Raw genomic sequence first — 25,878 nt, forward strand, 5'->3', positions numbered from 1 at the left:
CCCCTACTTTACTAGGGCCCTCAGACCCAGTCATCCCTTCCTCCTAAGCAGGAGTCTTCTCTCTCCTCCACTTAGGTCACGAAGTCCCCAGGCTAGGTTCTGCCAATAGGACCTTTTGCCCGGATGCCCTCAGTTCCTTCCAACCAGACTTCTGCCTCATCTCTGCTTTTCTTCTCCATGTTACAGCCAGGGGCTACTCCAAAAACCCACATCTAGCCCATTATCTTTCCCTGCTGCTTCCCTACTGCCCAGGAAATAGTTACGGAGAATCCCGAGTAAAGGAAGGTTAAATAGGCTCCTTGGTTGCAGGACTTATCAGAGCCTTTGCTGCCTCCAGGTTCACTGTGACTCTGATTGGACCAGGGAACCCTCTTTTCAGGGAACGTTAATCGATGATTTGTGAAATGCTGGCCTCAGTGGGTTAAAGCCCAAACCTCATTTGAGGCCTTCACACTCTGGCCCCAAACACCCTCTGTGGCCTCAGCCCCAACCCCATGCCCACCCACCCCACTGCTCCGCCCACCGATCCAGTGGTGTTTCCATTAATATTCCAGCTTCTCATACCTCCACTCATGCTGTTGCCTCTGCCTGAAAGGTCCTTCCCTGCTCAGCAAACTGCTATTCATCTTTCAAAACCCGGCTCAAATGTTCCCCTCTGTGACAAGGCTCCCACCCAGGGGCCTCCCTCGCAGGCTCCAGTCCCTGCCCTTGCTCCATGCTGGCAGCTTTGCTCTGCTGCTGGCCCTGCCCAATGCCAGCTGAGAAGCAGGGAGGACAAGATGCCAGGGCCATCGGGTCATTGTCAGGAGGTGGAGTGAAAAATGACGTCACTTACGTGTCAATCGGGGCCCGGAACCCACTGTGGGAGAGAGGGGGTAGGAGAGAGATGCACGTCAGGCCAGCCAGGAAGGAGGAGACCCCGGCTCCATGACTAGAGGCAGCATGTCTGCCAAAGATGCCTCCTTGCCTTGCGCGGAGGCAGCCACTGTCCCTCTCTGGTCAGGTGCCCCTGCCCACCCCCAGGTCCCACTGCAGGACCCAGCAGGCAGGCCTGAGGCTCAGTCCTCCCTGGCCACCCCCTTGGTGCAGCCCAAGGCTACGCGGGCCTTTCCCGGGGGCAGGGTGCTAAGCTTACTTGGTACGGCCACACTCGACAGCGGCCACTTTCACCGCGGGCAGTGTTTGCGAAGCCACCGGCTCGATGGTGAGCGTGTTGTCCTCCACGGCGGCCCGTACCAGGGCTGAGAGCTGCGGTAGAGCAGGGAGGAGTGGGAGGTGGTGAGGGGCTGGCCGCCGGCTGCGGGGCTGGGCCCCCCGGCGGGCCACCCTCTGTCTGCCTCACCTCCTGCATGGTGAAGTCCAGGCAGGGGCCCACGTCCTCCCGGTACACCCTTTCCAGGAAGGGGGAGGTCTTGTCCAGGGTGGGCGATTCCCTCCAGGCTTGGAACTCTGCAAACAGGGTCGTGTCCACCTGTGGGGGAAGGTGAGCCGGTGGTGGGGGGCAGGGCACTGGGGGGGCCAGCATGGCAGAGACAGGCAGAGCCCCAGGAGGTGGGGAGCCAGGGAGGATGCAGTGCAGGCCCCAGCGGGCCTGTCCCCTGTAGCCATGCAGGGGACCCGAGTCCCAAAGAAGAACTCTTCTCTTCCCCTTGCACAGAAGAATTTGGATTCGGAACTCAAAAGTTTCACTTCTAAGCGTGTTGGAGGTGTGTTGCCAGTTTCTTGGCCTACAGAATTAGACGTGGGTCCAGGGTCTCATTCTGAAGACCCTCGCTGCCTCCTTGAGGAGGGTAAGTTGAAGAGTGACGCTGCAGGTACCCGCAGGTACACACAGGGACCTGACGGGACGCACGGCACACGCAGGCATGCGCACATGGAAAGGAACACACACAGCTCACTGGCTGCCCTGGGGCACATGCAGAGGGAGAGGCTGGGAGGGGGCAGAGGGAGCGGCCCCTCTCCGGAGCCTTTACCTGTCGGGAAAAGGAGAGAGAGGTAGCAGAGGTGGGGCCCACGGGCAACTCCCCAGGTGGGAGCTGCCAGGCCGGCTCGTAGGTGAGGTGAACCGCCTTGCTGGGGACCACGCAGAGGAGCAGGGAGAGGAGAGGGGGCAGCCCGGGCTGGGCCGGCAGGACAGACAGACAGACAGGTGCACAGAGACAGACAGAGGAAGGAGATTATTAGAGTCCAGCCGGAAGCTTAGAGCTCAGGAGGGGATGGAGAGGCCTGGCCCGCACCTCCTCCCTGGACGCTCGGGAGGCCTGGGGCAGGGCAGAGCTGGGGCCACCTTGGCATCAGAGACTCCAGGAAGCTGAATCCCACTACAGCCTTCAGGGGCGTCCGCTGGGTGCAGCCCTGAGCTGAGCTCCTGACGCCCACGTCCTGTGGCCCCAGGAAACCCCATTTACGCGAGGAGACTGAGGTGCTGACAGGCGGCTTCACTTGCCCAAAGACCCGTGGCCAAGGGCATCACAGCCACTGTCCCGCCTGGACCAGGTGCCCCACGTACCCTACTGAGGGCCCAACACCTCCTATCACAGGGAATTCAGGCAGCCCTCACAGCCAGAGGACACAGAGGCCCAGAGAGGGTAGGACACGCTCCCCGTCACACAGCAGGGTCCAGGCGGGTCCCCACTGGGCACCGCTGCCTGGCTGACAGGGGGCACTGCCTCCCTTTCCTGTGACCACTGCCTGCCCGCTGCCCCTCACCTCTTTGCCCTCCTTGTCCAGGCTGGGGGCGTGTCCTACCGCGGTGCACACGGCGGGGCAGAGGGCGCTGCTGGTGCTATTATGACGCAAGTGGCCCTTGCGGGGTCCGGCCTTGGTGGGGCTGAGCAGCTGTGGGTGGAGCTCGCGGTTAGGAGAGGCTGGTGTGGACGTGATGACCAGTGTCTTCAAGGCTGTCACCTCTGCTTGCAGCATGTCGATCTGGCCGGGAGAGACGGCTGTCAATATTAACCCAGGGCTGAGGCTGCCCCGGCTGCCACTGACTGCCACCCCAGCTCAGGAAAGACCACCCTGAGCACCTAACTCCACCCGTTATCTTCGGAACAGCCTCTGGGTTGGGGGCTGAGATACCCTTTCCATAGATAGGGAAACTGAGGCTCAGAGGAGACACAGCCTGGCTGAGGTCATACTGGGAGCCAGGACTCTGTTAGGTGCACGTATCTGGGAGCTGGCTGGGTCTCCCACTGAGGGGCCCCCAGGAGCCAGGAACAGCCCAGCCCTCCCATTTTACAGATGGGTACACGGGCTCCAAGGGATAAAGCTGCTTGCCCAGGCTCACACAGCCAGCCTGAGGTTTCTGCTTAGTAAAGGCGGTATGGGACGGAGGAAAAGAAATTACAATGGCCACAGGATCCTTCCAGCCCCCGAAAAGGCCCCCAGAAGGGTCTCCGGGGTACAGCAGAAACACAGCTCGAGTCCCAGGGAGCTGGGCTCCCACTCCAGCGGGAACGTTTCAGTGGGGCCATCTCGGATGCCTCTGCCCCTCCCTGCTGGCCCCCCAGTCCATGCGAGGGTCCAATCGGGTGGCGGAGGCCGGCGCTCGCAGGGTTCAGAGGTGGGCAGGAGGTCTGGGCCGGCGCGTGCCTCACCTTGCCCCGCGTCTCCTTCAGCTGCTTTTCTGACGCCGCCTGCTTCATGTTGGCTTCTCGGACCATCTTGTGGGCTTCCTGGGAAGACGGCGGGCTCCACGTGAGCGGCAGGCGCGGACGGACGCCCAGCTGCCCCGCCCCCTGCCCGCCGCCCCGCCCCGCACCTCGAACAGGCTGGCCGTCAGCTCCTCCAGCTCCCGTTCCAGCTGCCCGCGAACCCTGCACAGCCGCTCACACTCCGCATCCTTCAGCTTCAGCTCCTGCGGGGCGGGCGTGGGCACGAGGGAGGGCGCTGTGAGCCCCCCAGCGGCCCCGGGCCTGGCGCCACTCCCGGGGCCGCCTTACGTGCGCCTCAGGGCCCCGAGCTTGCCTCCTCTGTGCTTCCATTTAGCTCAGAGCGTGAAGTTGGACCCCAACTGTCAGTTTGTTAGAGCCTGGGAACGGTTTTCAGAGATGTCATGACTTCTAAAAGTCGTTTAAAAGTCACAAGCAAAACTGTTTCTCCTTCGTTTGGGCTGCCCTCCTGCCCAGCACAGGCCTGGCATGTAGGCGGCCTTGACAGGAACGTGACGTCTCTGGCCGTTGGGTGAGAGCCCACGGCCCCTCAGGCCGGCCGCTCACCCCCCCCCACTCCGCCCCCGCCCTCAGAGCCCACCTTCTGGGCTTTGTGCAGCTCCTCCTTCAGGAACTCTGAGCCCTTCTCTCGGATCTCCATGGAAGAGCTGCGCAGACGCAACACGTCCAGCCGGGTGGCCGCAGGGTCCTCCTCGCCTTGGGCTTCCTTCCCAGCAGGGGTCTCCACCAGGCCTGAATCCCTGTGGCTTTTGCAGGGGCCCGCACTCTTCCAGGGGACTGGGACAGCTTCAGGGGGCGGTGGGTGGCCCTCGTCCGGGTGGGGCTGGCTGTGAGGCAAAGAGCAGATACAGGGTGGTGTCCCGAGGCCTGGAGAGCTAGAGAGCTGAGGCCAGGGACCAGCCTTGGGCAATGCACCTGCCACTCTGGGCCTCAGTCTCCCCATCTGTAAAATAGGCCGTCACGGGGGTCGTCACAAGGGCAGAATGACCAAGCACAGGGTCTCCTGGGGGCAAGGACAGGCCTCATTCATCTTTGTCAACCATCCCCTCCAGCCCAGGACCACCGTAGGTGCTGAGCACACAGCAGGTGCTCGTTTGCCCAGCAGATGTTGTAAATGCATGCCTGTCGAGAGCCCGAGTTTCCCCCTGTATAAAATGGGGACAATCCCAATGGCCCTACCTCAAGGGTCACTGAGTGGATCAGCGATGTGCAGAAAACCTTGGCACACGAGGTGATTAAGTGGGAACTGCCTTCATTGCTATGGTTCATGCATAGTTTATGCAAATTCGACGCCATTTAGGGTGGACCAGAGAGGAAGGGCCTAGCCAGGGCAGGCAGGGCCGGCTGAGGCAGGAAGGTTCTGCAAACAGCCTAGGCAAGGCAGCCCCACTTCCTGCTCTCTGGACCATGCAGGGGGGCAGTCCCAGCTCTCTGCTTGGTCTGCCTTGTGACCTCAGGCAAACACCCCCTCTCTCTGGGCCTCAGGACCCTCCTCCCTCTGAAGCTGAAGACCCTAGAGGCGGTGCGGGGTGGGGGCCGCCAGCCGCTGCCCACCTCCCATCCACGCGCCCCCCTTCGCAGCAGACCCTGAGGAGGGAGGGGAGGAGCGGGCTGGGCCGTGGCGGTTTGTGCCAAGACAGCACCCTGGACTCGCTCACTCAGCAAAAGCTGGCGGCTCCTGAGCCAGCAGCTTCTGAGCTGCAGCGGCTGGGCCGAGGCTGGGGGCTGGGCTGCTGATAGCAGTGGGGAAGTGGAGGGGAGGGGGCCAAGAGGGGCCCACACGGGAGGGAGGAAAGACAGGGCCAAGGGGTCATGAAATTCAGGATCGCGGAGGGGAAGTAACACAAGGCCAGGGTCTCTCCGGTCCCACCTCCCTGTCTTCTGGGCCCTGGGACAGTCACTAAGCGGCCCCGGAGCCTCAGTTTGCCCTTAGGTAACACAGAGGGCACCCAGGGACCCCAGCAATGAGCCCATTTCCCGACCCTCCGCATGGCCCTGTCCAGCTGCCCAGCCCAGCCTGCCGTCTGCTGGGACTGGCCCCGAGTGTGGCCTCAAGGTTCCTGGGGCTGGGTCCTGCCTTGCTAGGACGTGGGGCTTTGATGAATAAAGTGGGAACACACACCCACCACTCCGTCAACAGTGTTTATGCCGGACAGGGATCTTTCCTAATACTTTGCTTGGGGGGGGGGGGGGTCTAGTCGGGAAGGGGGGCGGTCCCTGAAGCTTAAGGGTCTCTGGCAGTACTGTGGCAGCCCCAGGCTGGGGTCTGCACCCAGGGGACTCATGAGGGTGCTCTGCCCGTGTTATCTCATTTAAAATTCTCAGCAGCATTCATGGTATTGTTCCCATTCTACAGTTGAGGGACGGATGCTCAGAGAGGTAATGGGACTTGCCCAGGGCCACACAGCTAGTCGGTGGCACTGGTGGGACAGGCGGCCAGGTCTTCAGTCCAGGCCCAAAGCTCTCCAGCCACAGCGGACAGGCAGGTGGGGTGTGGGCTACATAATTTTGCATCTGCCTTGGGATCAAGGGCCGCTGAGCCCAGGGGCATCCAGGAGGCTCCTCCCTGGCTGTGACAGGAAAATCTGACCCAATTCCAGCCCAAACTGGCTTCTCAGCCTCTGCTCAGGCAGAGAAACAGCCTCCCAGGAGGGAGGCCAGGACTGGGGGAGCTGTGGCTGAGAGCACAGGCCAGTCGGGCACGGCCGGGTCCATGCCAGCCTCTGACCTGGGGTCCACGCGAGCCCCTGGGAAAGTTGCTGAAATTCTTTCAACCTGCTTCCCCGCCTGTGGGATGGCGGTTAAAACCTGCAGGGACACACTGAGAATCCAATGAGGAAGTCACTGGCTACAGCGCCAGGTAAATAGTGGGCTATCTGCCAGGTGCCTCCACCACCTCCACCATCTCCACCATCCCTGCCCAGGCTCTTGTGTCCTGCACCTGAAACCCCAGGCCCTGGGGATGTACCCACTGTGGGAACCTGGAGGCCTGGGCCCCAGCCCCACTTCCTCAGTTGAGAGAATGGCCACAGTCACTCAGGCTTGGTGGGGACCCCATCTCGGGACTGCCCACTACAATAGAATGAGCAGGAACTACAGGCCAAGGGCAGGGGTTGACTCAGGGACAGCACAGGGCACAGGGCAGGATCCCAGGTCTCAGACACCTAGCCCCACCACAAGGACCACCCTGACATTGCCAACACCGCCCGCCTAGGGGAACAAGGCCGCCAGCCCCTCCCACGAGGCCTGAGCTTCGTCCATCATTGTGGTCTGGGCCTCTGGCCACAGTGAAGGGCTCTCCAGCGGGTCCCAAGGGCACGGGCTGGGGGTGCGTCCAGGCGGCCCCCATCATTTTCCTAACAGGCTCACTTTGGTCTACTTCTGGGGGGATGGCGCCCTATTTTGCAGCCAGAGGAAACAGTGGTCCAGGGAGGCCTGAGACAGAGTGCGATACCCTCCCCCTCTCCCTGGTGGAAAAGCCCACGAGCAAATCCTCATGGCAGAAGGCGTGGGAACAGCAGGACCACCCTGTGGTCACCAAATGCCCAATGCCTGGGCCAGGGGTGCAGAAGCTGGAGGGAAGGAGGGTCCACCCTGTACTGAAGTCTGCAGACCCTGCCCCTCACACTTCTGGGCTATGAGGCCAGCTCCCGAGACTCAAAGTTCAGATGAAGGAGGGAGCCCAGGCCCCTCGGGTCCACCCGAGCCAGCATCTGCTATCTCCCACACACTTCAGTCTCCTAGACCAGAGGCCCGAAAATCCGGGGGTGAGTGCCTGGGGGCTGGGGAGCTCACTCCTTGGGTGAGCACGGGTTACCACTGGAGTCCTCCTGCCGTGCACCTCCCCTTCCAGTTCAGGTCCACGGCCCTGTGCACAAACCTTCTCGGACCCCATTCCCTGCAGACACAGAGTTCAGTGTCCAGGACACACAGCAGGGCCGGCTAGGAAGGGGTCTGCTCGGGTAGGGGGGTGGGAGATACTAAGAGTCAAGGTCAGAGGTAGGTGGGGGCAGCCAACATCCCCCATCCCGAAGCCAGCTCTGCGGCCTAGAGCCCAGGGCAACTCATACAGGAAAGGCCCCACTGGGTGACTTCCCCAGGAAACACACAAGGCAGGGGAAAGCAGTAACCTCAATCCTCACCCCCCCAGGCCACCCCTAGGAGGGCCAGCAGGGCTTTTGTCCCCAAGCAGAAAAAATGGCGAAATGAGGCCCACCCTGGATTCTACGGTCCCCAGTCACCCAGCAACCCCACTGGGCCAGGAGGGCCTGAACGGAGCCCACTCCTGGGGCCAGACGGACCCAGGTAGCGTCCTGGATACCGTTTCCCAGCCCCAGCCCAACCAGCCAGCCATGGGGTCCTTCTGCCCTAACCTCCCCTTCTCTGCCCCCCAGTGCCCAGGTCACCTCTTTGAGTTAAAGACCCCTCCCCTGTGCTAACAGGCACAGTGGGTTCATTAAGCAAGCAGCGGGGAAGCCAGTGAAGAAAGCACTGAAAACCCGGGGAAGGAGAGGGCTGGGAGGGCAGACTGCGACCCTCACCCTCTGCCTGGGGCCACCAAGCCCGGGTTCCAGGGCGACTACAGCTGGTCTGGTCTGCAGGAATTCTGACCCAGGGCACAGCTCAGGAACAGCCATGGCACAGGGGCCCAGTTCAGAATCACGCTCATACACTTATGGGCGGTCCAGTAAGCCCTGAGGACACTGAGGCTGACAGGCAAGTGACTCTCGTAACGAGGCCAAGGGGGTCCCAGGAAAGGTTTCGTGTGTTGGGTCCCCAACCAACCAGCAAGCCCGGCCAGGCTCAGCCTACAGAGTGGCCAAGTCTTCAGCTCCAGACCCACAAACAGATCCGATTCTCAAGCTCCTGTTCACGTCCACGCCAGCCCACCACTCCACATCCCCACAGACGTCATCGTGTGTCAACTTGCGATGCTGCCACAGGGAGATGCTCTCGCCAGCCCAGTTTGAACGACGAGGCACCCGAGGTTCAGAGAGGGATGGCGACCTGGCTGTAACACACAGCAAGGAAGTGGCAGTGGGGAAACTGAACCCAGAGTCCAGGCACTAGTGCATCATGTGAACTGTCACCCAAAAAAGTCAGGACTGGCGGAAAGGGGATGAATGGTGGTTTCAGAGAAGTGAGGCAGGATGCAGACGGGGGTTTGAGGAAGTTGGAGATAGTGCTTGAGTGGTGGTGGTACGGTTCCGCCCAAGGCTGCTGTTCTAGCCAGGCAGGCTCTGGGCTGGGAGGGGACACACAGAGGGGACACACAGAGACAAAAGACTTGGGCGGGGGTGGGGAGGAAATCAGGGGAGGACCAGGGGCTGGAGAGGGGAACAGAACAAAAGTTGCAGTAATTAATCTAATGAAAAACGGAGGCCAAGGTGAATGAGAACAGCAGTGCCCACGACACGACTGAGGAACTGGGAGGGGGTCTTTCAGGGAAGGTAAGGGGCGTGGCTGAGGCATTGGGGAAGTGGTGGCTGAGGGGAGGCACCAGCCCAGAGGGAGCAGCTGCAGCCCTGAGCCTGGATGAGGGATGGGTGAGAGAGGAGCTGAGGGCCAGAGAGCCCGCCTGGAGACCTGAACACGAGCCATCACAGGCGCTGGAGGGGAGGGTCCCAGAAGAATGGGAGAACAGGGTCATACGAGGCACCAGAAGAATGCCGGGAAGTGAGCCAAGCGGGACCCCCAGTGTAGGAGAGGGTGGGCCTGGACCGCTCCAGGAAGGGGGAAGCAGGTGTGTGCCTGGTAGGACAGGCAGCAGGAGGGAGGAGGAGGTGAGGAACAGCTTCAGGGTGGTAAGCAGGGAGGTCAGAACACCTGAGGCAGGGGGCCCAGGCCAAGCCTCTCCCTGCCATAGCCCCAGGCCTGCCAGCCCAGCCCAGCGCAGCCCAGCCCTGATGACGGAGGGAATCCAGCCCTGTGTCTCCACCGGAGGTGGCACAAGGCCTGAAAGGGTGGAGGGCTCCCTCCTCCACTGAGGTAGAGCAGGGCACAGGGCACACGCCTCACATCTGCCTGTTTGGTCCTAGAAGAATCTGACACCCCAAGCCCTCAAACATCCAACACGTATGCAGCGAGCACCTATCGTGTGCCAGGCACTCCACCGGCCCAGACCCACCCAGTGTGCACAGGTTCTGGCAGCCACATCACCAAGCCCCCTTCTCATCACACTGGAATTCATTTTGCTTCCCTTCCCCCACCCTGTTGAGCACAAATCCCGGGTGGGGAGAGTCTAGGACAAGCAGGACTCTACTGAGTGCCACAGACAGGTGTGCTGATTAAGGGACAGCAGGAAAGACATTTCCATCTGTTGAGGGGGAGGTGGGAGGTAGTTAAATCATGGAGGGCTTCCAGGAGGAGGTGACAGTGAAGGTCGCAAAACCCCTTTCTCCTGCTCTTGACCCTGGAGCCCCTAGGCCATACTTCAGATGCCATTTCAGAGCCTGGAGTTCCCTGTGACTTACTCCTTAAAGGCAGGACCTCACAGATCCAAGCTCCTTACGATAGCCAAGGCCCAGAACAGTTAGGTGACTTTCTCAAGATCTCACAGCCCATCTGTAGCCCTGCAGCTCCCCAGCATCCTGCCTGCAGCAAAGACACAGTCTCCCATCCCTGGGAGGTTGGGGTGGTCTTTCTCATTCCTGGGCGTCTATCAGAGCCTGCCCCTCCCTTTCTAGGGAGGTATGATTAGCCCCATCTGTCAGATGGGGAAACTGAGACTGAGGGGCTACACCAATGTCATGTGGCCACTTAGTGGCAGAAAACGAGCCCAGAACCCAAACTCTCGGCTCTGATGACCAAGTCTCAAGTGCCCAGCACTGTGTTAGCAACGGAAGTACCCCAGTCACCATCCTCACCCCATCACCAGGAAGCCGGCTTGGCACCCAAGACTATGGACAGGGGACACTGTGGGGGAGGGGGAGGGGAGCAGTCCTGTTTTGGGGGAGCCACCTCTGGGTTCTGAGTTCAGGGCCCACACTCAAGGAGTCCCAAGGAAGAGGGTCCACCTGAGCTCCTGTAGAGTCCTGCCACTTCCACCCACCCCAGGGGAGCAGCCCTGAGTCCAGGGCCAAGAAGGTGAACTGGCACTACGACCTGGCCATTAACAGAGCAGTCACCCAAGAGACGTATCTCTGTTGTCTTCCAGGTAAGGAAACCAAGCCCCAGAGACATCAATGGCTTAGCCAGAGTCACCAACTCCTCACCCCTCCTAGTCTAGAAGGAAGGGTCCCAAGTATGCACTTGCCCAGAGGTGTCACAGCAGCTCAGTCAGTTACCCGGGCAAGTGTGACCTGAGCAGCGTGCCTCCCAGCTGCTGCTGGGGTCTGCGTGAGCTCGTAGGACCCCAGGACCCCAGCGGGTGCTGGCAGCTTGGCCCCTGCCTCCAACATCCAAGTAAGGGGGCCATGAAAAGGCAGAGCTCAAGGTAACCCCAAAACTCTGCCTCTCACTCCCCAGATGCCCAGCTCCTCATTCTGCCCCTCATGCTTTCCATCTGCATTTATGAAGCACCTACTATGTGCTCTGCACCCAGCTACACCCTGGGGGATCCAAGTAAGCCACACTTAGGATCAAGCGGGCGTCAGCTTGGCAGCCTGGTCCATCCAGAACGGTCCCGGGACTCTTGGATCCAGTCTTTAAAGTGAGCATCCGTCTACTGGCACCTCCCAGACTTGTCTGTCTGGCTCCAGCCTGGACGCCTCCAGGAAAGGACACTCTCTGGGCCTGGATTACCTCCACCACACAACCCACACATTTCACCTTGAGGCTCAGGGCAGTGAGGCCATACTCTCAAGATCACACAGCAACTCGGTGGCTGTGTTTTGCCTGGGCGCACCCAACACAAGGGGTCACGAGCTTCCTCCAGAAGCTCCTCAAGCACGGTTTACCCCAGGTGGGATCGCCCTGACCTCTCCAGCTGTCACCAACCCACCTCAACCACCTTCTCCGTAAGCTCAGTCTCCTTCCCCCAGGGCGCAATTCCACAAGAATCCAGGCTCTGCTTAACTCTCTCCCTTTAAGAGTCTCACGTGTCTCCACACCTCACCCCTACCAGGAGCCCATTCTCTCAGGAGCCCCTGCTGGGGATGACTCCCCAGCCCTCCCCTAGCATCTCAGCTCGAACTCCGAACTTCGCTAGGTGCCATGGAGTAAAGTGGATCTAGCCTGCATCAGAACTCTCCAGCCCGCCAGCCTCTCCAGTGGGGCTTCCCTCACTCCCCGGCTGTGGCTGGGAGGAGCCCTGTCCTGGGACCACCCATCTGGCCCCGTTCTTTCCAGGAGTACAACCCACCCCCACTCTGGCCACATCTCCGCCAGGACCTGGTCTTTCCAGGCTATGGGGAGGAAGAAGTGTTTACCCAACTCCATGAGAAGGCCACAGCTTTTCTGCACATACAGGGAAAGGGTCCCACACCTGGTTGCCCAGGGACTGGGACCACCCCTAAGAATCAAGGAACAGATATGGGTAGTGGAGCCACTAGTCCAGGGCCCAGAGTCTGCGCTGCACCCCTCCAGGCTGCAGGGAGGTCCCACCCACCTTTGAGCTCAGCAGGTTCCAGGAGCCCCAGATGGAAGTTCACCAACTTGCAAGCGAATGTGGCAGAGACCCAGTCCCCCCTTTCGCAAATGCACTGCTTTTCAAGGGTTCACTCAGCCTGGGGGTCCCTCCTCTAGGTGCTTATCCCAGGCTTATTCTGGCTTGCACTCCGCCGCACACCCCCTTGCCCCCATCTCACTTGCGCTCCGGACAAGCTAGGAGTTGGCGCTGTCACTCCGGGACGGTCAGCAGCCCACCCTTCACAATTCCTGCCCCCAGAGAGACCCCCTGAACCCTCCATGCCGAATGTCCTTCCACCCCAAACCGGCTCGCCAGTCCTCGTGCTACAGCACGGGCAGGGATGGGGGCGTAGAGCACCTCCCGGTAGGGGTGCACACACTGCAGGGAACCCCCCCCGCACCGTCCCACCCCCAGAGGCAGCCGCGGCCCGACCCCGCGCGGACCTACCCGCTCCACATACTGGCGACTCGGGGCGCCCGGGCGTCGGTTCCCCGCGCCGCCGCCGCGATCGCCCAGAGATCTCCCCGCGCCGCCCCCGCCGCGTCCCCGCCCGCAGCCGACTCCGCCCCGGGCCAGCCAGGCTGCCCCGCCGCCTGTCAGTCTTGCCCGCTGCCTGTGGGTCTGTGCGGCCCGGGCTCGCGCCCCGGCCCCCAGTCCCTCTGCGACCCTGCCCTCGGCGGGTCACGTGGCCGAGGGGTGGCCCAAGGACACGTGCCCTGCCCCGCCCCTCCGGCGGCCGACGCTGAGAGCTCGCGCGCGCTCCCGGCCCAGCCCCGCTCCGGCCGCCCTCCCCGGACAGTGCGACGGCCCGAGTGGGGGAGGAGCGGGTCCCCATCATCCTGCGGCCAGCACTGCTCTCTGACGCTCCCAGCTTACTCTGCTCCAGACATCCGGCGCCTAGCGCGGCCCAGCGCAGCACCCTCCCAGGACCACCCCTGCTCAAGAGCCTACCATGGCTCCGGGCTTTCAGCTCCCAGATTCTTAGCGGACTGTCACTCAAGGCCGGCAGACACCCTCCCACCCCCTCACGCGGCCCTCCGGCCATCACTCCTTCCCTGGCCTCCCTGCTCTGCGCCTGTCTCTGGGCAACTTCCCTCCTGGTGAGAAGTGGGGCTGACCCCAAAACTAGTTTTCTCACTCCTACTGAGTGCATTTTCTGAGGGAGGCCCCACCTTTGGCCCAAGTCTTCAACCCCAACCCCGCCCCTCCCCCCCCCCAACCAGGGGCCTCCCTTCCTGCTCTGAACAGATACTGCCCATCCTTACCTTTGCCCACCATCTACTCTCTGGGAGAATTACGCACGCGTGTGCACACACACACACACACCTGTCAGGTCCCACATCCTCTGCAGATTCCCTGAACGCTGGTCTAGCCTGTCCCTCCACCCCTCTGTCCCTCTGTCACCTTTCCTGAGCCCTGACCATCAGCCTCAACTTCAGCCTGGGGCTGATCCAGTGAGAGCATAACCCCGCTTCCCTCCTGCCAGGGACCATGGCTCCCAGCCTCCGTGTCTAGAGGAGGCCTGGGAGGATGGGAGGAAGTACTTCCCTTCCAGATATTGCTAGAACTTGGGGCACTACCCTCAGACCTCGAGCTGGGGCCCCAGGCTTGAGTTTTATCAGGTCTTCATCTGGGGCACGTATTTTGAATGCATGCATCCAACCACCCCTTCTGGGCACAAACTGTGGGCCATACAAGGGCTGGGGACCCAAAAGGAAACTGCATAGACACAGGCTCTGTCCTCCTGGGGCTCCAGTACAGTGGAGAGATGTGGGGTGGGGACCTCCACTTCCAGGGCCACTGCCTGCCCAGGGCACACCTTGCCAAGTGAATGGTGTCTTAGTTCAAATTAGAGAACGGTACTCCTTTCCTAGGTGGGCATGGTCCATGCCAAGGTACAGGACTTGGTGAGTGGAGGGCAAGCCAGACTTGATGTCTGGCTCTCATGCCCCCTTGGCTGGTACCTTGTGCAGTGAACAACCTGGGCAGCCCTCTGTGACGTCCTTTTCATTCTGCCCAGACCTCCTTCACTCTGCAGGGCAATTGTTTCCACAGCTGTGGTTTCCCAAGGGCAGGGACCAGGTCCTCCTTGGGGCTGTGTTTCTCCACCCACCGCAGCCCAGCCCAGGGTCTGGCCCAAAGCAGATGTCATTATGTTTGTTGACGAATCCTTCTCCAAATAGTCTTGAGCAACTGCTGTCTTCCTGGACCTTGCTCTGTTCACTCTTTAGGGGAATGGGGAGGGGATGACACAAAAGGAGCTCAGAACAGGGCGCTTACCCTCCAAGTCGTCACAAGCCCAGGCAGGAGATAAGACCTGGTCCAAGTCGTGGTAACCCGGACTGGTGGGAGATAAGGGGTGGAGGGGGTGTCAGTCCAGGGCTATGGCCCCAGAGGAAGGGTCCTCAGCCCGGGAGGACCGGTGGGCTGGGGAGACTCTTGAGGGAGGCTTTGAAGGACAAGTGTGGGGTCACTGTCACCACCCCAATTACTAGCCAAAAATATCCCATGATCTATGCAGCTGCTTAGGACTCCCAAGGCCTCACTAGCTCCTCCCACAACTCTTCAGTTGAAAAAGATGGGCTCAGAGAAGTTAAGGAACCTGCCCAATGTCACACAGCCAGGGATGGAGGGGCTGTGACCCCTTATACCGGTTTTCTGAAAAGACAGCCCAGAAACCAGAGGGGCTCTCTGGCAGCCCCAGCTACATGCTGTCGGGCAACAAGAGGAGCCTACTAGGTGCCTGACCGGCAGGTGGGGAAGAAAATATAAAAGGTGTGTCCTCTGCCCCCAAGCCACTGCCCTTCCCAAACTTCCCCCTCACCCCTGCCATCCTTATCCCCAGCCTGGCAGCCTTGGCCACAGACCCATCCAGAAGACTGCCAGCCTAGATGACCCAGGCCCTGATTCTGGACTTCAGTTCACTGTGTGACCAAGAATGAGTGTCTTGCCCTCTCTGAGCCTCAGATTCTACATCTGTACAACCACCAAGTTGGACAAGACAATCAGGGCCACCCCTGGTGCTGACCTTGTAGAATGCTCATGAAATTCCTCATAGTTCTATGCCAGTCCCCTGTCTGGAGCCCCGCCTCTCACCCCTCCCCCAATGCCCCTGCTGAGTGGCAAGATTCCACCATCCCCTCCGCTCACCTGTCTGTGTCCCAGGGCTGCTCTCCCAAGTTGCCCTTGAGTGCAAGGCCCAAACCTGATGGGGCGTAGCGGACGGTCCCTGAGCTCATTGCCAGGAACACAGGGCATTTTTCTCGGGCAGGGCACTCAGTGCGTTCCTTAGCGGGGTCCATGGCTGGAGGGCCAGACCGAGAGTGTCTCTGGAGACTGCCAAGCGGGGAGGTGGCAGGAGCCTTCTCCCCACTCCCAGGCTGAGACTCACACTAACCTTTGCTATCTCTGAGGAGCAGTGGCCAGTGAGGGAGGCGCCTCCCAGACAGGCCTCTATCTCCTTAAACCCAGTAATTATTAACTCCCGTGGCTCAGCAGACAGCGTATGAGGCTGGGCCCCCCTCCTAAGGAAGGTGAGATACCTTGAAGGGAAGTGAGAGCCTCCCTCTACATACCTAAGGCCCCAGGTTTTTACCGGGCCCATGGATGGGGCTGCCTGTCCTCTTCCCACTCAGGTTGGCAAGTTGAAAAGAGCCTGTCCAGCTTTGACCCTGTCACTAGTTGGCTGTGTGGCCTTGGGCAAGGCCCCCGCTGCCCTGTGGTCCCTGGCCTCAATATCCCCTTAAAACTATTAACCACCAGCAAAAAGGGACCAGATGGTGTAGCAGTTAGGAACGCAGACCTGGATGGAGTCAGAGAGGTTGGATTCAACCCCACTCCCAGACTGTGGACCCTTGCGCACATTAGGCTCTATGCTGCAGTTTCCCCAACTATAAAATGGAATCTCTCCCTCTGAGGCACATCAGGCCAGCTGCTATTGCCCAGACATGCCCTACACCCCCCTCTTCCCACATTCCTCACACTACCCCCTCTCTGCATCCTCCACTCCAACCCACCCCCTCTGATAAAATTCTCTTTTGCTCATACCCCCTCCTCCAGGAAGCCTTCCCCTCTGGATTGCTTTCTCCTCTGCAGGCGTTGGGCTGGAGCCCTCAGACACGTGGTCCACCTTGTGTCATGAACAGTGCCCCATGGCACTGTCAGACACCCCCCACAAGAACTGAGTGACCCCATGGGCAGAGGCTGGCCCGCGCTCATCACCAAATCCTCAGTGGCCCCTTGCCTGGCACACAGTCAGCCTCAATCCACCCGTGGGATGGTTTGAGTGTTCCACCCTATCTCATTTGGCCTGCATTCTAATCGGGAGTTCTGCCGTTCCCTTGGCTGTGTGACCTTGGGCAAGTCACTTAACCTCTCTGGGACTCAATCCCCACAACTATAAAAATGGGAACAATTCTCCCCTGTGAAGTTGTGAATATCAAAGAAGATAACATTCATGAGGTGGCAGCCACAGTGGACACTGAGTTTCCTGTCCCCTTCTCCCTCGCCTTCCCTCTTTTTTCCTGTCAGCCTCTGAGTTCCCGCTGGGAGAAGCTGCCAGTTCCTGACGGGTAGTCACACCCCGCCTGCCCTGCGCATGGATAACAATATCTCTCACTCAAGCTTTGGGCTTCGAAGCTCTCTCAGCCTAATGCAAACCAGATGCTGGCCTCTGTTTCCTGGCAGTGAATTTTCCATGGCCTGCTCCCAACCCCTTCCTGTTTTTGCTCCTCACTGATCCTCCTGCTAGATTCTCCCGTGCCTCCACCTTCCTCTGGGCCCACCTGGAAACAATGAATGAAAAACAGGATGTGTGAATGGGCGGGGGGGGGGGGGTCTCCCCATCACCCTGACGTGGCGGGAGGTGAAGGGGCTGAGCCTGGCTGGTGACAAAGTGTACAGGCTATGGTTCCTCCCTGCCAAGCCCCAGCTGTCCTCTCAGAGGGGAAACTGAGTCAGAGTTGTTCTGGGGATTGTCTAGAAAATCTGGCTACTTTCTGGACATTTAGGTACAGCTGGGACCGCACGGGAAGCTCTGAGGACCTTGTCCTTCGCTGTGACTTAGGAAAATCAGAGGCAGAAGGAGCCCAACCCCTTCCTGTTGCAGGTGAGGAAACTGAGGCTTGCGGACTCATCCCGGGTCACTGGTGGGTCAGAACCAAGAGGCAGCCAGGTCTGGGACTGCTTGCCCGGAAAAGCTGCTGCCCTAAGTCACCTCTCAGGCTGCTCTCTCAGCCATTCCTGCCTGCCCTTCCCCCGCCACCGCACCAAGCCCAGTTCCGAGGGGACGGTCACAAGGCCGCCAGCGCCCGGCTGCCACCTCGCATCGGCATGAGGCAGCCTGGATCCTTCCCACCAGCGGCCGGGCCCTGGTGAGGGAGGTCTTGGGCAAGCCCAGGAGGGCGTGTTGGGGGCTCTTTATCCTCTCAGCCCTGCGAACCCACTTCCAGCATCCCAGACTGGCCCTCTGAGTAAGGACTCAGCCATTTCCATGAAAACAACAGCCCAAGGCTTCCCTGAAAGCCAGGCTCGGGCCCCTCCCTCCGCCAGCTGTGCAGAGTGTTTGGACAACTGGATGGAATGTTTTGCAGGGCGAGAGCTCCCTGGATCCCCGGGCTCAGATTTCAAGAGGGAGGGAGGAGAGGATGCTGGCTCCAGGAAGAGGCTCGAGAGGCCAGCTGTGGGCTTGGAGGCCCCCCGCCCAGGCCTGACCAGCACCACTGCCTGCCCAGCTCCCCCCGCCCCCGCCATGGTGGGGAGCCAGAGTCCGGCCCAGGCCACTGGGGGAAGGACAGGACAGAGGGAAGAGGCAGCAGAATGGTGTCAGAGATTTGTGGGGGCCAATCGGGTGAAGTCAGGCCCAGAAGACGGTCTGGGCTCAGGGGGGAGCCGGGCCCAGGGCAGCCGTCTGATCCCCTGGCAGCGATCGGCCCATCTACCACCACCCCCATTTTACAGATAAGGCAGTTGGTGTCCAGAGGGGGCAGGCGCTCATCCCAGGTGACAGCATGCTGGGTGTAGAGCTGCAGCCCAGGGCTCCTGACCCTAAGCTCACTCCTCTCTCTGTCCAGGTTGTCCCCACCCTCACCCCCAGCCCCCAAGACACACACACGCTCCAGCCAACGAACTGTCATCCTTACTCTCCCCAGACAACACAGACAAAACAACCTACTCCAGCATAGTACTCTAGGTTCACGAAGCTTACACAGACACTGAGCTCCCCACCAGCCTCCGAGAGTGGCACCAACCCATCGAGCACAAGGGGTGGAGGCCATGAGAGCCAGGGTTCCTGTACCATCTCCTACTCTGGGGTCAGAGCTCTCTCCAGGTTCCCCACCACAGCCGTCCAGGCCTCCCAGAGCCCCTTGAGAAGCCACACAAGTTCTAGACCCAGCTATTTGGAAGATAGCCTGAGCCTCAGTTTACCCACCTTTAAACTGGGAGGATTACTCTTGCTCTTCTTGACTCATCATCATCTTGGGTGCTGATGGCAAGGGGCAGAGAGCGCTGGCTGGTGGGCCTCTTTGGAGACTTAAATTATCTCCCAGGGACAAAACCACTGGAGCTCACAAGAAAGGAAGGAGGGGATTCCTTTTGCGCCAGAGGGGTGTGGGTGTCCCACAAAGGTGCCTGGGGGCCTGGGCTGGATTCTTTGAGGTGGAACCTGTTTGCCCACTCCCTGGTCCAGAGCAGGAAAACTCAGCCACCTAATGGAATTAGAACCAGCCGAACCTTGAGGGACAAATACAATTAGAGGGGGAGAGTATGACCCTAGGGCAGCAGGTGACTCCCTTCCAAAATGTGGGATAGGGACCATGCTAGGATCTTTGCATTCATGATATCAGACTTCGTTCACCCTGGCAATCACCCATCGGTCCTCTCATTGCTTTCTGTTCCCATTTTAAAGATGAAGGAGGGGGGCATGCCCTGGTGGTCCAGTGGTTATGGCTCCATGCTTCTGCTGCAGGGAGCCAGGGTTCAATCCCTGGTCAGGGAACTAAGATCCTGCAAGCCATGCAGCACAGCCAAAAACGAGAAAACAAACAAAACGAAGATGAAGGAACTGAGATGTGGAAAGTTTAAAGGGTTTGGTCGCAGTGAACAAGGGAAGGAGCTAGGATTTTCATCCAGATTTATCTGATTCCAGAAGCTCATGTTCTTATCCCTCCATCATTCATCCTCTCAGGAGGAGGGGTAAGGGGAGGCTTTTTAGAGAAAATAGGGCTTGAAGAATAAGCAGGAGTTTAATATGTAATAATTATGAATATATAGAATAAATAATTATTAAATAGATAGACGGGGATTCTAGCAGAGGAAGCATCAGGAACGAAGGCTGGGAGGTGGTAGAGAGCAGGGTACAGAGGGAGGGATCCCTTCATTCTGCTCAGGCTAAGTTGGGGGACAGTAAACAAAAGATCAGTTGGACCGCCTCGGGATGAATCATGAAAAGCCTTGGAGGCCAAGTTAAAGAGTTTGAAGTTTATACTAAAGGCTCCAAGGAGACAGTTAAACATTTTTAAGCAGGAGAGTGGCACGATTGGAGCCCTGCTTTGGGAAGAAGAAATCGACAGCAGCGTGCATAGAAAATAGAAGGGACACATCAAACATCCAGGGAGGGCAAGACTTTCTGAACTTAGAAGCGTTTGAAGAACCCTCAAAAGAAGAAGATCTGTTTACATGACAATGTAAAACTTATCTATGTTCTATGTTCCTCCCTCCACCAAAAAGTCACCAAAATTAAAAGGCAGATAGCCTGGGGAAAATATTCCCAACGAAGGGCAAAATCTTAACATCTTTAAGATAAAGAATTCACAGAAACCAGTAAGAAAAACACTGGGCACCCAGTAAATGTGTTCATTCATTCATTCATTCGACAAATATTTAATAAGCACCTGTGCCAGGTGCCAAGGAGATATTAGTGGACAAGACAAAGTTTCTATACTCATGAAGTATACAGTTCAGGGAAGGAGCGTGTTGGGGGATTCAGACATCTAATTGTAACAATGTGACAGGTACAAGGATGGGAAGTACATTGAGCAACTAGGCCAGATCAGGTGGGGCCTTGTAAGCTGGGCAAGGAGTTCAAACTTTATCTTTTTTTTTTTTTTTAAATAAACTTATTTATTTATTTTTTGGCTGTGTTGGATCTTCGTTGCTGTGCGCGGGCTTCCTCTAGTTGCAGTGAGCGGGGGCTACTCTTCATTGTGGTGCGCGGGCTTCTCATTGTCATGGCTTCTCTTGTTGCCGAGCATGGGCTCTAGGCGCGCGGGCTTCAGTAGTTGTGGCACGTGGGCTCAGTAGTTGTGGCTCGCGGGCTCTAGAGTGCAGACTCAGTAGTTGTGGCTCATGGGCTTAGCTGCTCCGTGGCATGTGGGATCTTCCCGAACCAGGGCTCGAACCTGTGTCCCTTGCATTGACAGGCAGATTCTTAACAACTGTGCCACCAGGGAAGCCCCAAACTTTGTCTTTTTTGCTCGTGGGATCTTAATTCCCCGACCAAGGATTGAACCCGGCCCCGGCAATGAAAGCACCGAGTCCTAAGCACTGGACCGCCAGGGAATTCCCAAGGAGTTCAAACTTTATACTTAAGGACAAAAGGGAGTCATTGAAGGGTTTAAGCAGGGGTGTGATGTGATCAGATTTGCATGTCCAAAAGGTGGCTACTATAGACGTGTGTGGAATGGATTGGAGAATTTTTTTTTTTTTTTGGCCTTGCGGCACACAGGATCTTATCTCCTCAACCAGGGATCGAACCTGCGTCCTTGCAGTGGAAGCACGAAGCCTTAACCACTGTACTGCCAGGGAAGTCCCTGGATTGGAAAATTTCTGCTTCTTCTCATTTGGTGGACTTAGAGCAGTGAGGAACCTTCTTGCTACAGAAAAAGAATATCCTGCAAAGAGAGGCCATGATTCCTTGAGGCCCTGTTGTCTTCCAAGATCTCCAAAACCCACTTCCTGCCTCCAAAAGAAAAGTTAGAATGAAGCTGGGAGCTTGGCCAGGAGAGGGTGGGGGAGCTGGATCTTGGGCAACTATACGAAGCCAGGGCCCTCAAGGAGGACTGAAGTGTCCCATGCTGGTGGCACCCTCTGGCTCCTGGCAGAAGCAGAGGCAAATCCCCTTTGGAGGGAAGTGTCCAAATACAGGTAAGAAGATTCCCATTGGTTAATACCAAGTAATGAGCTCCCAATCAGAGATCGCCAGCACAGAAGGAGGCTAGCCACTATGAGTGAGAATCAGAAGAAACAACATAGAACAGATTTAGATGCTATGGAACCCCGGATACTCAGGTCCTATATACAATATAGAAAGGTTATGTATGAACTTAAGATAAATAAACAAGTGATTATTAAAGAGAACCAAACAGATTTTTGAATGACCAAATGAAGTATACATATAGATGTATATCTCCAAAAGAATGGGTTAAATAGATTAGACAGAGCCAAAGAGAGAATTAGAGTCCTGGAAAATATATATAAATAATCAAAAAGTAACAGAAAAGTACACACAGATATGGAAAATTTGAAAAAGAAGTTGAAAAGAGATATAGAGCATAGACTTATGAGGTCTATAAAATCCAAGAATAGAAAGTAAAGCACAGGGACTTTCCTGGTGGTGCAGTGGTTAAGAATCTGCCTGCCAATGCAGGGAACACAGGTTCGAGCCCTGGTCCAGGAAGATCCCACATGCTGCAGAGCAACTAAGCCCGTGTGCCACAACTACTCAAGCCCGCGTGCCTAGAGCCCGTGCTCCACAACAAGAGAAGCCACCGCATGAGAAGCCTACGCACCACAATGAAGAGTAGCCCCTGCTCGCCGCAACTAGAGAAAGACCAAGCACAGCAATGAAGACCCAACACAACCAAAAATAAATGAAATTGATTCTTTAAAAAAAAAAAAAAAGAAAGTAAAGCGCAGATAGACATCAACATTTGTTTAATGGATTCAGAGTTTCCGTTTGGGAAGAGGAAAATATTCTGGAGTTGGGTGATGGTTGCACAACAATATGAATGTACTTATTGTCACTAAACTGTACACTTAAATGCTTAAAGCAGTTTTAAAAACCCACACACCTGACCCACCTAAGCATAAGAACATGAAAAGGTTGAGACTGAAAAAAGTTATATGAATAAACAACAAGGTTCTACTGTATAGCACAAGGAACTATATGCAATAGCCTGTGATAAACAATACTTGAAAAGAATATGAAAAAGAATGTATATATATGTATATATGTACATATGTATACATATGTATAACTGAATCACTTTTCTGTACAGTAGAAATTAACACAACATTGTAAATCAACTATACTTTAATAAAACATATTATCAAAAAGAAAAAAGTTATATGAAGAAAATACAGAGCAAAAGAAAGGTGGTATATCTATATTAATAACTGAACTTTAAGACAAAAAGTATTATTAAAGGTAGTCACTATGCAGTAATGATGAAGTGATGACAATGTTAAGTAAAATAAAAGTTAAATTCACCCGGAAAGATATAACAATTCTATATTAGTATACACCTAATAAAAAAGTCTAAAAATATTTAAAGCAAAAATCCTTAAAGCTACAGGGGCAAATTAGACAAATCTGTCATGACAGTGTGAGGTATCAACAAATCTCTCTCAATTATGAGTAGATTTAAGGAAGCAAAGTATCAGAAACTGGCAGCAACAGAGACCTCTAGCATTGGTAGTAAAGGCTAAAACGTGAAGCTCTCGATCAAAGCTGATTGAGAAGAAATTAGATCCCTGTATCCTCTCCCCTACTTCATGCCACTAAGCAACTTCCCCTTTCTGAGTCTAACAGAAGACTGGAAATTTGTTCTCTGGAGACGGTAAAACAGTCTTTGGGACAATAGCTGACTAAGGGGATTAAGTGATTGCATACCAGTTGAAAACTGAGACACCACCCCCTTCCCTGGCCCTAAACCCTCTTCCCTTACCAAGCAGTCAGAATACTGGCAGCCAGATTTTTACCCTCCAGGCAGCAGGTTGGATGAACCTTCCCTGGGGACTCAGGCCAGCCCAAGAAGAGAGGACTAAAGACCCTAAGATTAGTGTTACCCATGAAATGCCCCATCGGAACACCATACTGTGAAGGTCAAAGTCAACATGCTTAGAGCTTCCCATCAATTTTTAAGCTCCCATTCTTAATAATGAACGGACAGGGACTTCCCTGGTGGTCCAGTGGTAAAGAATCTGCCTTCCAATGCAGGGGACATGGGTTCGATCCCTGGTCGGGGAAATAAGATCCCACATGCTGCGGGGCAGCTAAGCCAGTGCGCCACAACTACTGAGCTCACACGCCTCAACTAGAGAGCCCACGTGCTGCAAACTACAGAGCCCGTGCACTCTGGAGCTTGCGCACCACAGCTGGAGAAGAGAAAACCCCGCACGCCACAACTGGAGAGAAGCCCACTTGCTGCAACTAAGTAAGACCTGACGCAGCCCTAAAGAAAGAAAGAAAGAAAGAAAGTATTAAAAAATAATAATAATGAGCAGACAACCAAAGACTATAAGACAACGAAGGAGAACCTCTAACATGAAGGAAGTCAAACCTAGTAAGCAGAAAAAAAGCAACTTGCAGGAAACAGAGACTCTGAGAAGGAAAAAAACCCTCAAAAAACAAACAAAAAATCCCCCCTATCATTAATATCCCTCAGAGAGAGCAAAAGGAGGTATTGCATTCATGAAATAAGAACATGATTTTATACAATGAAAGTTGAGAGAACAAAAAGAACTCTTGGTGGGCTTCCCTGGTGGTGCAGTGGTTGAGAGTCCGCCTGCCGATGCAGGGGACGTGGGTTCGTGCCCCGGGCCGGGAAGATCCCCTGTGCCGTGGAGCCATGGCCGCTGAGCCTGCGCGTCCGGAGCCTGTGCTCCGCAACGGGAGAGGCCACAACAGTGAGAGACCCGTGTACTGCAAAAAAAAAAAAAAAAAAAAAAAAAATTAACCTTTTTAAAAAAAATATGACAGCTGAAAAGAAAAGCTCTGAAGAGGGGCTAAGGGAATATCCCCCCAAAATAAAGAAATAAAATAAAAATAAAGATATAGAAAAAGGATTAGAAAATTCAAGGCGAAATTTAGGAAACTCACTATCTGCATTACAAGGATTACAGAAAGAGAGAACAGAAGAAAATGGAGAGAAAAACATCAAGTAAATAATTTGAGATCACTTCCCCAAACTGAAGGATAGGATTTTTCAAACTGAAAAGGCCCACACTGTGCCTAGTAGAGTCAATGAAAACACTAAGATACATCATTGTACATTTTCAGGAAACTGGGGGCAAAAAGAAGATTTTACAAGCTTCCAGAAACACAATAATAACCACAACAAAGGACCTAGAATCAGAATGGATTTTGGCTTCTCAATAGCAACACCAGAAGCAAGAAAACAATGGAGAAAAATGCCTTCAAGAGTCTGAAGGAAAACTATTTCCAACCTGGAACTCTATGCCAACTAAACTATCATTCAAGTTCACGTGCAAGGTCTTGAAAATTTTAACTTTCACGTACTCTTTCTCAAGAACCACTGAAAGATGCACTTCAGCAAAATGAGGGGGGAACCAAGGAAGAAACCCTATAGGTCAAGAGACTGGAAAGCCAACAAAGGACTAAAGGGAAGGGAATCTTCAGGATGATTGTGAGAGCAGATGCTGGGATTCTGTGTAGGCAACGACGGCAATCAGACCAAACTGGAAGAGAGAAGATCAAGAAGTCGGTATGTTAAGAGCAATCATCACCATGCCTTCTGCCACTGTACCACTATTTTGAACTCATGAACTCTTACAGGGTGTGTTCCACCAAAACAGAAGAGTAAAACCATAAGAAAGAAAGAGGATACAGGGAAACAAGGACTCCAACCCAGGTGAATGGGGAAGATTATTCCAAGGACGACGGCAAAGCCCCAGGACAATGGCTGTGTAGCAGTATGGAGAGTAACCCGCCTAGACAGAGGAGAACCATGGTCACTAGGAATAATGTCTCCAAGGAAAAATCATTGGAATGGATAGATTAACTGAAGTGATTGAAAATACTGGAAGGTGTGGGAAGAATGAGCACTAGGTACAAAGAAACCTGAACAATTAAAAAAAATGACAGTTACTAACTTTAGAGAAAACTAAAAGTACAAAATATAGTCATATTAGTGCTCAGCTATGAATAATATTTGAGTAGGCATAAATATGTAAACGCCAAACGTTCACTTAAACACTAATTTTTAACCCGCAGTGGTATCAGATAATTAAATCCTCATCTACTAAATAAGTCAATAGGTTAAACAATTAATAACAAGTTGTCAGGCTTCCCTGGTGGCGCAGTTGTTAATAATCCACCTGCCCATGCAGGGGACACGGGTTCAAGCCCTGGTCTGGGAAGATCCCGCAAGCCGCGGAGCAAATAAGCCTGTGCGCCACAACTACTGAGCCTGCGCTCTAGAGCCCGCCAGCCACAACTACTGAAGCCCGCGTGCCTAGAGCCCGTGCTCTGCAACAAGAGAAGCCACCGCAATGAGAAGCCCGCGCACTGCAACGAACAGTAGCCCTGCTCGCCGCAACTAGAGAAAGCCCGCGTGCAGCAATGAAGACCCAATGCAGCCAAAAATAATAAATAAATAAAATAAATAAATTTTTTAA

General features: G+C 55.8%; 1 protein-coding gene across 7 annotated transcripts in view; it reads right to left on the reverse strand.

The window, feature by feature from the left end:
• Positions 1-25,878, reverse strand: part of RAB3IL1 (RAB3A interacting protein like 1) — a 42,176-nt gene that overhangs the window by 5,080 nt on the left and 11,218 nt on the right. For 2 of the 7 annotated variants that reach the window (XM_073809061.1, XM_073809063.1), the window contains exons 2-8: positions 4,252-4,498; positions 3,761-3,856; positions 3,597-3,674; positions 2,710-2,928; positions 1,343-1,471; positions 1,136-1,248; positions 836-859 (exon numbers count right to left, since the gene is read on the reverse strand). In XM_073809061.1, the coding sequence (XP_073665162.1) occupies positions 836-859; positions 1,136-1,248; positions 1,343-1,471; positions 2,710-2,928; positions 3,597-3,674; positions 3,761-3,856; positions 4,252-4,498 (906 nt within the window). Of the gene's footprint in view, positions 1-835; positions 860-1,135; positions 1,249-1,342; positions 1,472-2,709; positions 2,929-3,596; positions 3,675-3,760; positions 3,857-4,251; positions 4,499-4,850; positions 5,783-12,219; positions 12,237-12,687; positions 12,915-18,670; positions 18,688-25,878 lie in introns of those variants that run through there. The other 5 variants (XM_073809065.1, XM_073809062.1, XM_033860810.2 and 2 more) reach the window with 5 other exon arrangements.

Source organism: Tursiops truncatus, chromosome 8 (genome assembly GCF_011762595.2).
Source record: "Tursiops truncatus isolate mTurTru1 chromosome 8, mTurTru1.mat.Y, whole genome shotgun sequence".
NCBI lineage: Eukaryota > Metazoa > Chordata > Mammalia > Artiodactyla > Delphinidae > Tursiops > Tursiops truncatus.